The sequence below is a fragment of the Coturnix japonica genome, chromosome 1 (genome assembly GCF_001577835.2).
Source record: "Coturnix japonica isolate 7356 chromosome 1, Coturnix japonica 2.1, whole genome shotgun sequence".
NCBI classification, from domain to species: domain Eukaryota; kingdom Metazoa; phylum Chordata; class Aves; order Galliformes; family Phasianidae; genus Coturnix; species Coturnix japonica.
Window position 1 is genome coordinate 63,301,572 of NC_029516.1, and position 17,564 is coordinate 63,319,135.

The 17,564-nt window shown below is 37.2% G+C and overlaps 1 protein-coding gene across 2 annotated transcripts in view; it reads left to right on the forward strand.

Annotated features, from left to right (window-relative positions):
* The window catches only part of LOC107317376 (metallophosphoesterase domain-containing protein 1), a 48,922-nt gene that overhangs the window by 1,561 nt on the left and 29,797 nt on the right, over positions 1 to 17,564 (forward strand). For both annotated transcript variants that reach the window (XM_032446387.1, XM_015869976.2), the window contains exon 2: positions 4,599 to 4,780. In XM_032446387.1, the coding sequence (XP_032302278.1) occupies positions 4,599 to 4,780 (182 nt within the window). The remainder of the gene's footprint in view (positions 1 to 4,598; positions 4,781 to 17,564) is intronic.

Below are 17,564 nucleotides of genomic sequence, written 5' to 3' on the forward strand. Positions count from 1 at the left end.
GAAGAGCAAAACAGTAAAGCTATTACAAATAAATTAAGTATAAAAATCTACTGTAAAATACTTTTATAGGGAATAAAAATGTCTGCTCCATTTTATTGTGTTTATTAAAGAGGAAAGCAGCCTTATCTTTAGATGAGAGGACTGGTGTTAATTTCTATTTATTTATTTATTTATTTATTTAATTAATTATTTTAAGGAAAGCTTTTTCTTTTACCAAGTCTGAATAAAATATCCCCTCATTCACATTTTTGATATTTAATATGAATTGATAATTTCCAGACATAGACCATGATTTCTGCAGTTGAAAATGTCAGCAGTTATGAGTGGTTGAATGTTGTGTGTCTGTTTAGTGAATGCTTATGTATATCTTTTGGCATAAATAGATACTTTGTTATATATATATATTATATACACAGACACACACACACACACACAAATATATATATATATGTATGTATATATGTGTATGTATGGAGACTGACATAGAGCAGGGTGATGAGCAAACATTTGTTTTTTGAGGGCAGTGTGTTAGCTTGTAATCTGTGTTGGGGTTTTTAGGTACTATTGAAATGCAAACAGTAGAATGAGTTGAGTGTCAGCAGTGGTAAACATCTTTTGTTTATAGAGCTGGCAAATGTTAGCAAAAGTACAAACAAACAAATGTGGGTTTAGAAGTACTTTTATAAATGAAAATGCTAAATGCAGGTTACTTTATTTGTCGAAGCTTGGCCATTCTTCATGTATATTCAGGCAGTTCCTGGACACTCTGAACTTGTTCTCTGGATCTAATAGCTGAGTGTGTTTTACTGCACTGAAAATAGGTTTTTTATTAGAATTGTAAAATCACCAAGGTTGGTAAAGACATCCAAGTTAATCCAGTTCAACTGTCTCACAGTATTCCACACTAAACCATGTTCCTCAGAACCACATCTAAACATTTCTTGAACACCTCCAAGGACGGTGACTCCACCGCCTCCCTGGGCAGCCTATTCCAGCATCTGACCACCCTTTCTGAGACAATTTTTTTTCTAATATCAAGCCTGAACTTCCCATGGTGCAACTTGTGACAGGACAAGATGGAATGGCTTCAAGATATGCAGGAGAATAGGCCAATCCCCACATCGTTACAGTCTCTGTTCAGGTTGTTACAGGGAGCAAAAAGGTCTCCTCCCAAGCCCCTCTTTTCTAGACTAAACAAATAACTGCTTGGTACTCAACAATATGCAGCTTGAATTTCTAACCAGTGGCAAACAAATCATGTTACCAGAGGGCTGAGAAAATCAACTATATCTTCAACAAGTTCAATGTTTAAGCAAATAGTTGAAAATAAGCTATCCTTAGAAAACTATTCCTTAGAAGAATTTAGCACTCTCTTACAAATGATTAAAGAAACTTGTGCATGCAGAAAAACAGGTTAAATAAATTGAAACATATACCACAATCTGACCTGCTTTTTTTCTTGGTACAGAAATTGTAAAGAATGTTTCTGATTACCATCAGGATTGCTTTTGCTTCCAGTGAATAGAGCAGTGACAAAGAAAGAGAAGGTATATACAGTGTGTAACAAAAGCACCTTTATTCACATAATGGTTGGTGAAATCTCAACTTTAGCGTGTAGAAGTTTTGTCATTAACTTCAGAGAGGAAAGGGCTTTGCCTCGTCTGTGTATAGGCCAAAATACGTAGGTTGCAGCCAATCATAAACACGCTTCAGATAGACCCGTTAACATCTGATCTTGTGGTAAAGTACTTGAATTGCAGTTATTTCTGTTGCTCATCTACTGAATCCAATTCTTCTTGGGTCCTCAGTGCAGTTCTACTAAACTTTTTGGCGTACTGACAACAGTCCTGTAGCCCCATCTTAGTCTATCGTTCTCATGCTTGTGAGATGACTGGATTGCCACTGGCAGGAGGAGTGGCAGATTTTGACAGTGTTCTCAGATTTATCAGTCACTCCTAAGAAGTTCTTGTCTTCTGTTTTTTGGGAACCTCCTCTAAAGTCTGGTCTAAAAACTCATTCTTATCACTTTTTTTGTTTTGTTTTTTTTCCCCCCTGAGGTTTTAACTTTGCTTTTCAGTTTCTTAGCAAGTTTACATGTTGTTTTATATTAAAAAAATAGCATTTTTGCAAAAAAAAAAAATCAGATCTTTCTTTCTCTGCTCATGCTGCAAGTGCATTGAGTGTTGGTGTGACAGCGGCTGTGGCAACGTGTTACCCAAAAATATGAGGATCCAGCCTTCAGAAATCATTTCTAATAAAACTTAGATGCATTTGTGAAATCTGACGTATGTTTTTGCCTATATATGGCGTCACTGTGTGCATACCACTTCAGCATGAAAATGTGCATCTTGTTTATTTGTGGGGTTTTTTTTGTTTGTTTGTTTGTTTTTAGTGTTGATATCTTTTCTCCATGAACACTATTTGACCCGCTGCATGGGCTCTGAAAGTTAAGCATATCTCAGCAGACAGGAAAATGCTGTCCGCACCCCCTCCCTCCTCATCCAAAGAAACAGCAAATGTATTGCACACTTGGTTTGCTGTGGTAAGACCCTTGTTTTTCCATTTAATTCTGATGCAGCAACAAGGGAAATACATGCTACCCCCTGAGGAGGAACTCTGTGAATTAAATGCAGTATCCTTTATGCAAACTGAACCTTAAAACAACCCTCACTCTGTAGTCCAACCATTCTCCATCCTATGCTACTACCCATGGTACCTCCACTCACAGTCCATAGAGCTTCCTCTGTGTCAGCTCTCATCCCTGGGAAACAGAGGCATTTGTAATACCTTGTTGCAATCATGTAGCTGCAGTGTTTGAGGTTGTGACCTCTCATACCGGTGCACCCCATCTAAATCTTTTCTATGGCCTTCACCCAGCATACGTACTCCCTCAGCCGTGCACATAGTGTTTGCATCTTCTGTGTCTCAGGGTCCAAATGTTTCACTTTTTCGACTGAGTTTTACAGTTTTTATTACGTGCTTACTTAGATGTAATCTAAGTGCGCTGACATGCATGTTATGCTGGGTGCTCACTGGGTAGAATCTGATCATGGCTGGCTTTTCTTCTTACTCACATGTCATTATTTTCTGCTCAGAAACAGGAAGTTTGGAGAGAGTTGAAGGGTACTCATCGTGGTTTCTCTAGTATCGCTGTAAAAAAATTAGCAGCAAAACCACCTCGCAAATAGCTGAAGCTTAGTGTGCTAGATTCAAAACAAAACAAAGCCACTGCACTTCTTCCTAAAACCTGTAAGAAAGATGGATGCAATGTAATTTATTCATACTCAATTTTTATAATTACAAAAAAATGCTAAGAATGTTTATATTTAGTATGACGTGAAGACTTAGATTATATCCATTTATTGTGTGAAGTTGTCAAAAGTTCCTCAGTATCCATACATATAATAGAATTCTTCTTTCACTTCAGGAAAAAACTGTGTGATTAGAAATGTTTATCTTACATCTTTCAAGTAATAAGATGTCTTCGGGTAATTTACCCAACAAACTCAGGGGCGGTGTTCTTAATAACAAAGATCTCTAACTTTTTTTCTGTGTTCCTTTATATAATACCAAGATCCTGAACTGAAGCACAACCAGTAAGGAATGTATTACATGTGGCAATAGTGAAGAAAAGTAGTTTTGTTTTTCCTTTCAGGATGACTGTTTTAAAAGTAAAATAATTCATAGTATTTCTGTATACCTCTCTGGTGATGCAAATATAATTCTTGCATCTCTGACTTTATAATTTTATTCCACCAGAATTCCCTTACTGGAATAGCAGATAATGGTATAGCTGTATATGGATACGTTTGCTTCTATATATTCTAACTATAGCTAGAGAGTAAAAAGACTGAAAGAGTTGGAAATAAGTATGCCTCACATAGCAGAGAGGTGTTTTCTGCTTTACTCTTCTAACTTATAAGCTGTAAGTCTCAGCAAACTTGTTTCTTTTTCTCAGTTCTGAATACTGAGATTGGGTTCTGAACAATGCAGCCTCACCCCTCACAGCATCTGATTTCATTTAGTATAATTAAGCCCAGAAAGTTACCACAATAGTCAGACTTGAACGTACATTTACAGCTGTTGTCGGAATGATTCTTATCTTGCATTGCATTAGCAGACTGAAACATATCTCCAAAATGTATTAATTAAATTTGCTGGAATTATATAACTTGCTGAAAAAAGTTATAATTAAAAAATGCATTTTAAAATGTATTTATGTATCTGAAATAAATCTTTTCTCTGTGTACCATGTAATCATATTTAAACAATAAAACAGGATAGCACTCTTCCTTTGAATCTGTTGATGCCTTTGATTTATTTGTAAGTTTTCGTTTGAGAGTTACTGCCATAGTTCAGTTTCTCTCGCTTAATCTCTTTAATTTAATCCAACAAATACTGAGAATGTTGTGATGTGAACATCAAGGATTTTTGTACCTCCCGTTAGTGTTAGTTTTGTTTTAATAAATCTCTTCCATCAGACAGATCTATAAGACTGTGTAATCTTTTGTAAAGGTAAAAATTAGTATTAGAATTGCAAATTAGACACTGGAAGTTCATATGTACTTTATAACCTTGTTATGATGCATTTCCTGCAGGGTTGATCCGGTGCCCCATGATGCTCCCAAACCTCCAGGGTATACTCGATTTGTCTGCATTTCTGATACTCACTCGAGAACTGATCCCATCCAAATGCCATATGGAGATGTGTTAATACATGCTGGTGATTTCACTGAGCTGGGACTTCCTAGTGAAGTAAAAAAATTCAACGAGTGGCTAGGTAGGTACTGAAATCTGTGTGGATTTGAAAGTAAATTTGTTTACTCAATGTATCTGCTCCTTCTGCCTCCCAATAAAAACCACCATGCAGTTGGGAATGATGAATATTAATTTGTCTTAAATTTGAATGGCAATGAGCAGGAATCAGATATTTCTTTTTCTTTTTTTTTTTTTTTTTACAAGATTTTTTTTTCTTTTGCAATTTTCCAACGGAGCAAATAAGATTTGTGAGACTATTCATCTGTTCTGCCTTCACACTCTCAAGTGTACATTAAGCAACTTCATGGTGTTAGCAACAATTTCAGTCAGTAGGCCTTTAATGATTTACATAAAACCTCCTACATACATTGTTATGGCTTTGCTTCCCTGCAAAAAAAAAAAAAAAAAAAAAAAAAAAAGTTGTTGTGACTGAAAACATTTGTCTGTTTAACTCCGGAGGCTTATAGTTTTTTATCTGGGGCTCAGCTGCACCGCAGCGATGAATTCCAAATAAAGCAAAACGTGTGCCCGCGGTTGCTGTCTTGGATGTAGCAGACCAGATGTAGATGCCTTCTTTAGGCAACTGTTGGCACTGGTAACTGAAATTCTGTTCCACTGGGCAAGAGAGTGGTGATTTACATGTTCTTCTGCAGTGTTTTGTATATTCTAAAAAAATAAAATAAAAATGTCAATGAAAACTGGAAAGCATTTCACTGTATCCAGACAAAAAAAACAGTCAGTATTGTTCAGGCTGCAGTGTAGATACCTTAATTTAGAATAAAAACGAGTCCTTGCTTCTGATACTTCACTATCCAAAAAAAGGGTCAGAGGACTTGGGAAGCAGAAGGACAGAGTTTAAGGGTAATGGATTGTAGTTTTTAGGTTGTTTATCTTTCATTTATCGTCCTTTCTAGTTTTTTTTTTGTTTGTTTGTTTGTTTGTTGTTGGGTTTTTTTTGTTTTTTTTTGTTTTTGCTGCATGCGACAGTGTTCCTTGGTAAGAAGGCACAAGGCTGACAAACACACATGTAGGCTGAAAACGAGTATAAAAAAAGGCAGGGCTAAACAATTTCAGCAAATATTTACCAGCCAAAAATAAAAAATAAAAAAAAATCATCGGTTAAGACTGATAAATATTTATTTCAGCTTAAAACCTCATAACATGCCCAGAATGAAGAAATTACATTGTTCTATGGTCACTCAGTTAGGGCCAGCCTGTGGAAGTATCATATACTGCTCTGCTATAGCGCCCTCTCCTCTGTCTCTGTCCCCAAATGGTGCAGGTCTGTTGTGCAGCCAAAGGCAAATTTGAATCTTATTATGTAGATCTCTACCATATAGTGTAATAATGCACTGAAAACAGCATATGAAGATGATACCGACCATATGGTTAACCATTGTAAATAATACTTATTTTATTTGTCTGCTACTGTGGGAAGGAAAATGCCTTGGGACATCAGTAGTGAGCAAAGACAGGGCTACGCACATTGCTTGCTGCACAGTTTTTGTGTCCTTAGTTCTCCATCTGCCTCCCTGCTGGTCACAGCTGTACAGTGTTCTGAAGAAATCCTTAAGCTGAAATCCTCTCAGTTTCATTGGGAGATTTCCCAAGGCATTCCTGTGATGGTCTCTTCATCATTTTTGTTCCAAAAGAAGGTCTAATTTTCTGACTTTACAAGACATGCGCCCAGTTTTATGGTAGTATGTGGTTTGGGAAAAGGTGAGATTTGCATTCTGAGGTGTATTGTTACCAGAGCCTCTCTGAGACGTGCATATTTAACAAATAAAAGATTTTGTAGGGTTTTTAATGTTTGTTTGTTTATTGGCAATTTGAAAAAAAAAAAAAAGAAAAAAGAAAAAAAAAAAGGAAAACTTAGCTTATTTTTTTTAATTAATTCTAAAATATCCAATAGAAAAATAGCTTGGAATCATTATGCAGGTTTCATTTGACTAGCATTGAAGGCTTTGCTTCAGTTAAAAGTTGTAAATTTGTGTAATTGCACTCAGTCAGACTTAAAAATGAAAGCACTAGCTTTTATTTTGAAAGGTTATTTTGTTTTCAGTGCTCAGCTTATGAATTCATAATGCATTGAATGTTTACAAAATATGTAGTAAATGTTAAAATGGTTAAAAATGTTCTCTTTGAGAGGCAGACTTTTCCAATCTTTTTGCTGGTTGCTCGTGTTGTTGGGAAAGGATCTACTCTATGACAGTTAAAGTTTTTCTGGATGGTTTTGGAACTATAAATCCCACAACCTGCCCAGCCTCATTCTTCTTACTTGTTTGAATACTTCACTGGTGTCTTGAGAAAGCAGTTGATGCACTGACCAGGACTTTTACTTCCAGCCTCATTCTTAACTGTTGCCACCACATTTCCTTTTCTGTTGCTTCTTCCCACACCAGAGGACTGGCTTTCCCATTTGGCTATTTTGTTGTTTCAGATATGTGTCTTCTGCCATCAGTCAACTGTAACTTATTTGTTAATTCCTTGAAATAAAGAGTAGAATATTTGTTACGCCTTCCCTCAGCTTCCTCCAGGCAGTAGGTACACATCCTACTTCTGCTGTTACGCGAGCATTTATTCTTCCCTTATGGCATTCAGCTCTGTCACACCCCCTTGGGTCTCTGCCACTCTGGTCTGCCAGCCTGTTTCATCTTATCAGGAGGCCCTTCAGCAATTTCAGATTTTATCTTTCTGTTTTACATAAAACTTCTTTGCCTTTTTGATGCAAAGTATATTTTACATTAACATCATTAACTTCCGTGGAGCTTATGGTTCTATCAAGCACATGCTCAAGTGCTGTGCTAATAGAGGCATGTTGGCTTGCTGAGTCATACCCTAAAATATATTCTCTCTTTTTTAGGCTAACTGTATGTGGATACACAGGAAGGCCAGATGATATATCTCTGCAGCCCATCATTGCCTTTGTCTGCCCCTCATTCCCCTATTTTAAATTTTTAATCCTCTCACTCCTGTAGCCCTTTTCTGCATTTCACTTCAGTTCTTCCTGGTAATCAGTTGTTTCCTCTCCTTGGTTTTGCTTTTGTTTTCTGAAGACTTCTCCATTTTTCTCAGGAAGGAATTTGAGGTTTTACCAGTAACAGATTGATGTTGAGCTCCAAGGGAGAGAAAAAAAGGCTGGTGATAACTGGTCATGCATATTTTATCAGCTTTCAGTGATGGGCAGTCCAAGGACTTCCTGGACCACACCATTAATATGCTGTATGTGTATCTAATAGGCATATATAATATGTAACTGTGTGAAGAACTTTGCATATTTTGAACTTACCATTGACTAGTTTCATTTGGTATTTGCTAATACTAGAAGAGGCAAGTGAACAATTCCATTCTTCGTTCTGCTGCAGAATTTATAGGCTCTTCCCATATTTACCCTTTCAATATTTTTCAGGCTGAAAGCTGTTTAGAAGTCCTTAAATGCCATTGATCATCTTTGTTTTTCTTTGTATCTCTGCTTGGTCTTTCTTGTTTTAAAAGATGGAGAGACTAGAACTGCATGTGCTCTGAGCACACCACAGATTTCTACCACAGCATAATGAAATTTCCTGTTTTGTTCTCTTTTTCTTTCTAATATTGTGGATTTTTGTTTTTATTTTTAACGATGTCTAAACAAAGAGATTTCTTAAAATTGCCTATTATAACTCTATGAACTATTTCCTGAGCAGCAGCATCTAGTTCAGAATCCATCACTTACATATAGTTGGGATGCTTTTTCCAGCAGTTACATTATTTTGAATAAATTTCTGTTCCATTTCATCTGTCCTATTATTGCCCAGTCATGTGGTACCGTGATATACTTTTGTAAGTCAGATTTCCATTTTGCTACTCCTTCTCAGGGTAGCTTAGAAAAAGAAAACGAAAGGCTGTGAATAGTCAGTTTACAGAGTTTGCTAGTGATGTTAATGAGGTCGTTTCCCACCCCTCTTTTTCCTGAACTGACCTTTCTTGTATTTTTATGGTTCTCCTTTTCATTTTCTGACTGCATTTCTCTTCCAATTTGTAAATACAGTTACTGTGAATCAGAAGAGAAAAGGAAGAGCAAAACATGTATTACAGTAGGTGCAGGTGGGAGGCCATGAGGGCAGCAAAACTTTGTAGTGGCATCATAAGGACGGATCGTATGACAGCTTTGGACATACACTGGTTTTCGTGTATGTCCAGGGGATTTTAATAGCATCACTTTAAAAAGCTGAAAATGATTCTGGGGAATTGTTATAAACACGCATTAGTATGTAATCAAGGCTAGATAAAGTGGATTATTTTGTAAGGTGTGTCATGCTTCCTATGCACTGCAGCTATCCTTGTAGTCAGATATTCCATTATTTTTGTTACTTAATTTCAACCTGCATATAAATCAAATGTGCTTCAGGATGAATACAAAGACAAGCTTTCCTGCACTCATCAGATAATGAGTCCAAAACCATCTCTATTTTACGCGTCCCATATTGTTGGCACTGGAAATTGCCTGCTTGTTCACTTGCTCTTGCAATTCACTTTGCTAGAGTCTGTAATATCATTTCCAAATGTTGTATGCTCCAGGACCCACTGTCACTTTGAGCTTGTGGGTAACTTTCCTGGAAATGTGGCTGAATAGCCAATCTGTGGTATAAGCTACAAACATACTTTCATATTCTCTCTGAGAATTATCTTCTGTACATAGATTGAAAAGCTTATTTAAACTAAGACATTTTATACCACTCATTGTTTCAGCGTGTTTGGGATTTTCCAATGTCAAAAACACTCTTCTTATTTGAAATTCAAGTTTAAGCTAAACTTGAAATAAATTAAAAAAAGAAGTAGAAGGTGGCTTCACTTTGTAGCGGAAAACAGTAATTAGCTCTTCAGACTACTTTCCTGACAATATTAATCTTACTTGTGTGTCATACACACAGACATGGGAAAATTGATTAAATTATTTGACATGCACTTCAGGAATGGACCTGGGCGGACTCAATTCAAAAGATAACAATTTTCTTTTAGACCAAAAATAAAATGTTGTAGAGTGAAAATGTCTGCCCAGATTAAGTAACTAGCAGTAGTGGAATTACCTGTTTCTAGCATTACACTGAAGAACAAGGTCAGCTAATATTGATCAATGAACATCATCCCTTTTTTTAAATTTTTAGTAAAAGATCTTCAAAAAAGCTTAAACCGCAAGGCTTGATTTTACTTCTCCTGGTGGGTTAAATCTTCTGAAATGCTGGGAGTTATTTATATTCCTCTCTTAACAGGTATCTCATATTTTTAAGTTCAATAATACTCACATTAAAACAGATTTAAATTGTGTTGAGGAAGAAAGAAAATCAGCTTCGGAGCAGCCAAAGGAATTAGAATTTATAAATTGTAGTCATGCCATTTTGACCACTGGTAATTACACTATTTTTATGTTAATGTAGAAACCTCTTGAAAGAAGTATTTAAGCACAAATTATCTATTTACAAAAGAATGGCTTTGGAAATGCAGTGAAAAACATTGAGCTGTGTAGGGATTTAGAACAGATGTCATTTTTAAAAGACTGGGCATACTAAAAGAAGTGTTGGTTTTCATTGCATTTCTTAAACATATGATGTCTCAGATGTGTTCATACATCTAAGGTTCAGACAGCATGGCACAGAAAGGTGCACTGCATCACTCTCTTCCAGTATCTCTCCAGTCCTGGGGATTTTATATATTTTGAAGACTTCTGAACTGGGAACTAGGAGTCTCAAGGAATATTTAAGCTACATCCCTTTATTGGGAAGATGTGCCAGAGCAGCTGTTTTCCAGATCTGCTCCTCATACTAGTGGTGAGGAGCTGCAGGAGCCCTAGGAATGGTAGATGCTGAAGGAGTTTTCCTTCATTCCCTCTTTCCAAACACACAAATGCTTTGGGGTTTATTTTGCACTTTGTACTTAGATTGACTGTGCTGTTTTTCACTGATGGAATGGAAAGTAGTAAACCTTCAAGATTCTGAGCCTTGGGGATGGCTCATGTAAAAATGTCCCATGATTTTCATAAGTACTGAGATGTCTAGCTCCCAGTTTAAGCAGTTGAGTAAAATTACTGAGTGTTATTCTGGACTAGCAGTCAAGTGTACCTTCAGAAGGGCAGCGAGACCCAGAAGTACATAGAGCAGGCAGGGAAGTGAGGGATCTGGAATGTATTTCTGCAAACCCCGATTGCCTCTGACTGAGATATCTAAAGCAGCCTCAGGAAGGCGGGCAACCTAATTTAACTTAGTCCTCTTTTAGATTTGACAGCCTCTTCATTGTTCCCCCTTGTGAAATTGTGAGAATGGTGCTTGATCCACCTACTGCATGAACGGATTTGGAGGATTAATTATTCTCAGTTCAGCACTTGGAACACCTATTGCAAAGCAGTGTATACAAACATTAAATGTTGTTATTAGTGCTATGCACCTCATCCAGTGACGCAACATGCAGCTCCTCATAGTCTTTCCATTCAGAAGGTGACAGCTGGGAAATAGTGAAAGCACCTCTGTGGGATCTGAAGATCTGAGCAGGAATCTATCAGTGTGCAGAGATGTCTATGCAGGAAGTTTGAAGTATTTTTTAATTGTTATCTTTCAACTTACTTCTCTATGTCCTTTGCATTTATTGTCCCCAGATACATCTTGTATACCAAAACTACAATATTCTAAAAGGCTTAAAACCTCAGAAAGGTATATTGTTTAAACTAAAACTTTTCCAGGAAATAGAAAAAAGAAATAAGCAATTTATGAAATTGAATGCCATGATTTGTATGGCTGTGAATTTTCAGTCTGTATATATCCATAGAGTAAGGGAACATATCAAAGGAAGGTTCATGCCTGGTCAAACCTTGCAGTTGAACAGTTTTCTCTGCATCTGTTACTGACCACTAGTGGACAGAAGGGACAGAGCGATGCAGTGTTTTGACCTTACTCACTGCAGCTGCTCTCAGCTCATAGTTTACAGCATGCAGGGGCTTGGTTCTGCATAATTAGTAGGCTGAAAGAAAGCCACTTTTCTTTAGAAGTAATTTTGGCCAATTATTATTATGTGTTTGTGTATATAAAAACAGTTTATCAAAGAATATAAAATAGAGTATAATCCTTTTTTTCTTTTTTTTAGTTTTATTGCCTTTTATTTAAAGAAATCCTCATTCGCAAATGTGAGCAATATCATATGTGTTTTTTGTTTTAATGCTTGATATAATTACTGGCTTTTACAACACAAGAATGTCTTGATCTAGCAGGTTACAGATGACTTAGGAAGGAGTGTTCATTTACAATGTTATTCCAGATTACACACCATACTGTAAGTATGTTAATGTGAATTTCCCAGACATCAGCCCCTATGTTTAAACACAGAACTGTCAAAGAGATGCTAAAAAAGCAATTTGAGACAGTTATGCAGTCTTTTTACTATATCACTCACTGCTGTATTCTAAAAGGTTGAAATGAGAGGGAGAAAGCATTAAGTGGGCACTTACATGATTGTCACTGCTTTTAATGAATACTAAAAATTCTGCTCAGTACAATACTGGGAGAGAAGCAAAGCACATCTGCTCTACAAGTTTGCTTTTTATCCCTTCAAGTTGCAAGTTGGTGACAATTGTAAGCAACAAAGGAAGTCATGTTGGTAAAGATGCCTAACCTCTTAGTGAAAGAGGAGCCTGGAGTATAAACGTCCTGCATTTGCTTTTGACTTATTTGCAGTATTAGATAATACAAGAAGAGGAAGGCTTGCTGATAGAATGGAATGAACTTCTAAGTACAGAAAATCCTGCTTCGAACAAACTCATATGCAGAGAAATGGCAAACAAAGGCACGTTATTCAGAGCTTTGCATTACGCAGTTTGTAGTTCAAGTGACGGTCCCCCAGCATTTCAAATTATTTGGTGAAAATTATGCTCACCATAAAAAGAACCTGCTGTAGTTTACTAAGAATTGCTGTAATAATTTTGTAATTGGTGCGTAAAAACACTGAAAAATTAGATGTTCGGTTGATTTTCCTAATTAGTAATATGCAGTAATGAAAGGAATAAACAAAGATGTTGCTAGCTAAACAAATATATACATACATTCTCATTCACATTATATTACCAGAGCTATTGTCAGATTCTTGTATTAAGCAAACAAAGGCTAAGAAACTTTCTGAGGAGGGCTTGCCTCAACTGACAAAAGCCCCACATATCTGGTTAAGAAGCCGCCAAGGTGATAACATCTTTTGGCTATATCTAAGTGAAGTATGATAGATATCCCAGGCTTTTCAACAGGTAAAAAAAAAAAAAAATCTCAAATAACAAACTAGGGCTGCTCCAAAAGAAATGCTTGCTATTTTATTAATCTGGCCCATGATCTCAGAGGCAGGTGTTGGTGGTATGGCACTAGAGGTTGAACCTTTCTACCTATAGGCCATTGTATTTTGTTGTCATGCGACAAACAGGAACAGAGAGGGAGTCTGACAGAATGAAGTCTGACGTGGAAGCGCACATGAAGCAAAGGGTTGTCGCTGAATTTCTGTGTGCAGAGAAATGGTGCCCAGTGATATTCATCGACACTTGCTGAATGCTTCTGGATACCAAACAGTGTCTGTGAGCACAGTGAGGCAGTGGGTGGTGCATTTCAGCAGTGGCAACAGCAATGTGAAAGACAAGCCATGTTCCAGATGACCATGATTTTTGAGCATGGCAAATGGTGTTATTGTGCTCTTTGTAACTGATATAGTTTCCATGGAAATAAACAGGAAGCAGTGCTCTTGGAGTGACATACATACATTGATTCAGGAGATTTGGGGCAGATTTATTTGTGTGATGAGTTGCTTTGGGATTAAAACCACTGCTGCTTGGTTTCTTGGATTTTGTCTTGCAGACCTTCTGCGGGATCTTAGGCATCTCATAAGAGCTGTCCTCCTTCTCAAGCCTCTCTTTCAGACTGTACATGAGTCTTATTAGGCACTTACTTCCAGAAAACTCAGGGAAATGTAACTATTCTTGAGGCCTCTACTCCTCTGCCTATTGTAGTAAATGACTTAAATCTGTTGGGCATTTTCAGAGGGATACTGAGAAACAAAGGTGCGGAATTGTGAAATGCAATGGTGTCGTATTAAAAAAGAGTAAGAAAAATATACTCTTTGTAACTACTGATTAAGTGCAAGACAGTGTGACTCTGGCATTTTTCTGCATGCAAAGGAAAATTGTAAAAACAAAAGGAGAGGGAAAAATGAGGCAGAAAAGATGAAGAATCATGTAGCAGAAAAGGGAGATAATCTGTTTACCCATGTTAAGATAGTGGTTGAAAGAGTGGATCACTGCTTGGAGCTCCATTCCAAATTGGCAGAAAGCAAATACTGGATGCGTCCTGAAAGAGAAAGCCCTGAAACCCAGGGCTGAATTGGAGCCAGTATGTTTCTGACAGAATTTTGATGTCTAAGCATTTCTCTTGATTCCAAATCCAAATAGGATGAAGTGGCTAAAGATTGATTATGGAGAAAAACACTCTTTTATTTCTCACAAATTAGGCGTTCCAGGAGAGGAAAAAATCATATTGAAGAAAAAAAAAATAGTACTTTTTTGCTTAGAAGTGTAATTTTTATTCACCCCAAAATATTTTTAAATGACATTTTGTTTCATTTTGTTCCCTTGGTAATGTCAGAAACCATAACATGAATTTCCAGATATATCCCATTCCATCCAAGTGGTATTTGAATGATTTTAATACAGAAAACTATTTAGGCAAAATTCTCCAACCAGTCTAGCTGTATTTTCTCTCTAGGCTATGGAGCTATTTTAGCAGAAGCTTTTCAGGTGTGAAGAACTTGGTAATCCCAGGACTCTGGCAAAATTACTTGTCTTGATTTGACTAATCAAAATAAGAAAGCATGGAAAAAATATACATTTTCCCCAAATTTGTTTTTTGTATATATATATATTATTATTTTTTGGAAAAAACATTTTTGACTCCCATAGCATATGTTCTTGCATGTGCTTTTTGGCACTCCTGAAGGGCAGATCTATTTCTTACACACTTGCTGACTTATTTCACAGGGGAATTAATTTTGTTCTGGATATGTGTGCAGAACTCCTGTGACAGCCATAAGTTCTCTTTAATATCTTTGTATGCATAGAGTTCTAATAGTAAAACAAAGTGTGCTACCTGCCCATCAGCAAACCCATATGCTAGCGTCAAATGTTAATTGGCTATCAGTTGAGTGTTTAGTCCTTTTCATCTGCTAAATGGATAATGTGAGAAACTTGTACGGAAGTTAATGGAATATACTTTCTAGTCCTTGTTAAATTGCTTGTTCACCGTAGATTTGTTTCATTAGAATCACAACATGGAATGAGTATCTAATTTCTTACAGCATTGCAGGCTCTTTAAAATTGTCATTCGTTTTCCAGTGTAGACTTGCAGGCACCCAGGATGGAGGGGACCTCTGGATATCATCCTGCACAGCAGCCCTTGTTCTTCAGAAAGGGTCCCTTGGCTATAAAAGTGGTAGCTCTGCTTTCAGCTTCTGCCATACTGAGACTGATGATGGGATGCATAACTCCCACCTGAGCTGTTAGACCCCTGACTGGAAGGGTTGAGGAGGTACCACTGGGGCCCCACCTCCTTCACGATTACCCTGGAGCTCTTAGTCAGCCCTATACACAGTCAAAGCCACTCTGATGGTATGACTGGTGGCCATGTGGCCAAGTGGAAGAAACTTGCTATTTAGTGTATTACTGTTTTGGAAATAGAAAGAAAAAACAAAAGAGAAAAAAAAAGAAAAAAAAAAAGAAAACAGCAGATGAAAATGCTAGCCACTGCCTTTAGTAAGGCTTATTTTCATGGAATTTGTAAAAAGAAGACAAAGGGAACCCCCTGCATTGGCTAGTTTGTATTGCTACTACTGTCTTAGATAGGAATCATTCTTGCCAAATCTATGAAAGCTTTCATGAGAGTGAATTCAACATTCTTAGCTAAGCTTGTTCAGCAAGGGACATAGAGTGTGCCTGAAGTTATTTATACCCAGCTTGCCATTAGCACCCACTACGAGGTGCAGGACCAAGCGGTCAGCCTGGAAGAATCTGAATTCAAGTGCTGGTGTACAAAAGTAATAGATGGAAAAGTGGTTGTTCTCAAGCTATGGGCACGTATAAAAATTCCTGCTGTGCTGCATACAGACTGGACTTGGAGACTGGTCTTGGTCTCAGCCAGAGCTATAGAGTGTGCCATAGTTTGTGCCTGTGGTTGGAAAACCATGTGCTTGTGTTGGAAGGATGTACTAGAATATGAAAATACAAAACCATTTAAAAAGCAAAATATAAGGTGGTATTATGCTGTTGGTCAGGAGTAGGAAAGAAAGTTGCTTCTCTAAGATAGTTTTCAGGTGAATATCAGATATTGATAGTGCTTGGTGGATCTTAAGGCTGTAGAAGGCACTCAAAACTTGTCAGGATTATATTCACACACCACACTGGATTGTGTTTCGACTACAGTAAGATGGTAGTGGTGCCTTTGAGGTTAATGGTAGGAGGATTGGGCCTTTAATGCACATATGTGTAGTATTCAGTGCTGCCTTCTGCATGCGGACTAACTGCTAGCGTTGGTAAACATTCATCATACTGGAAGCAGGGAAATGTATATATATATATATCTCAATACTGTGATCTGAGAGCTGAGGGTCTTATATTTTTTATACAAAGAGTTCATGACAGAAGCACCCAGTCAAGAGCAAAGTTTCAAAGATTTCCTTCTAAGGTTAACTTTGTACTCTATGAGTGGTTGGTGTAGAAAGTGAAGCGTGTTTTAAGTCTTCTAAGATCAAAACTGAAATAAAATACTGTTGAATTTATGTGCAAGCAGCAAAAATTACCTCAGTGTGTTAGACAGAGGGTAGAGAGAGCTAGTGATGAGACAAAGGAGAGAGATTGGTTTAGCAAGTTGCTGCCTGGTATGGAATGAAAGGAAGAGAAAGAAACGAAAAAAAACAACGACAAAAACCTGAGCTGCAAACTCATCAAAAACAGAGTTGTTAATTGAAAAATTGACAGACCTGTAACTACAGCAGTGCTGCTGGCCGCCACTATAATAAATGTAACTGTACATTTAGAGTAATTTGCTAATTTGCCTATGTAACACCCACAGACAGCAACATGACATAAGTACATTAGTGGAAGCAACAACTATAACCAGCTCATACAGGTTCTTGGCTGCTAGATGGATGGATCAGATGAGCTGGAAAAGATTTACAAAACAGAATAGAAATGGAATTGCTAACAATGTTGTGGCATACAGGATTTCTTTCTTTTTTTTATTCCTCCTTTTTTTTTTCCTCAGGATGCTTTAAGTCCTGTAGATGTCCTTCAGTATTGCAGCACGTAGGTAATGTTTTAAACTTGCTTGTGTGTGTGCACACAGAAAATTTGTGGAAATGGGGGTATGCATCTGCAAAATGTGAAGCATTTCAGAAACAAAAACTGCAGTATTAATGTATTTATGTGTCAGGAAGTCTTTTACATAAATAATTGAATCTGTGTGCAATAATTAATACCCCAACAGAGTTTCCCATAATACATTTTATAAAAGCACATATGTATTGGATGAACAGGCGAGATGGTAAGATACATTTTCCTAATACAGAAATGCCTGAAATCTGTACAAAGGAGTCATGCAGGTATTTTCATTCAGAAGACACCGAGTTATATACTTCTCTGGGCTAGGGCTATCCACTCTCTCCTCTTTCCGGAGCAATGAATCCCACTGTTTGATTTTATCTTTCATCCTACCGATGCCAACTTCTACCACTGTGTATGGGCTGGTGACACAAATTCTCTCAAT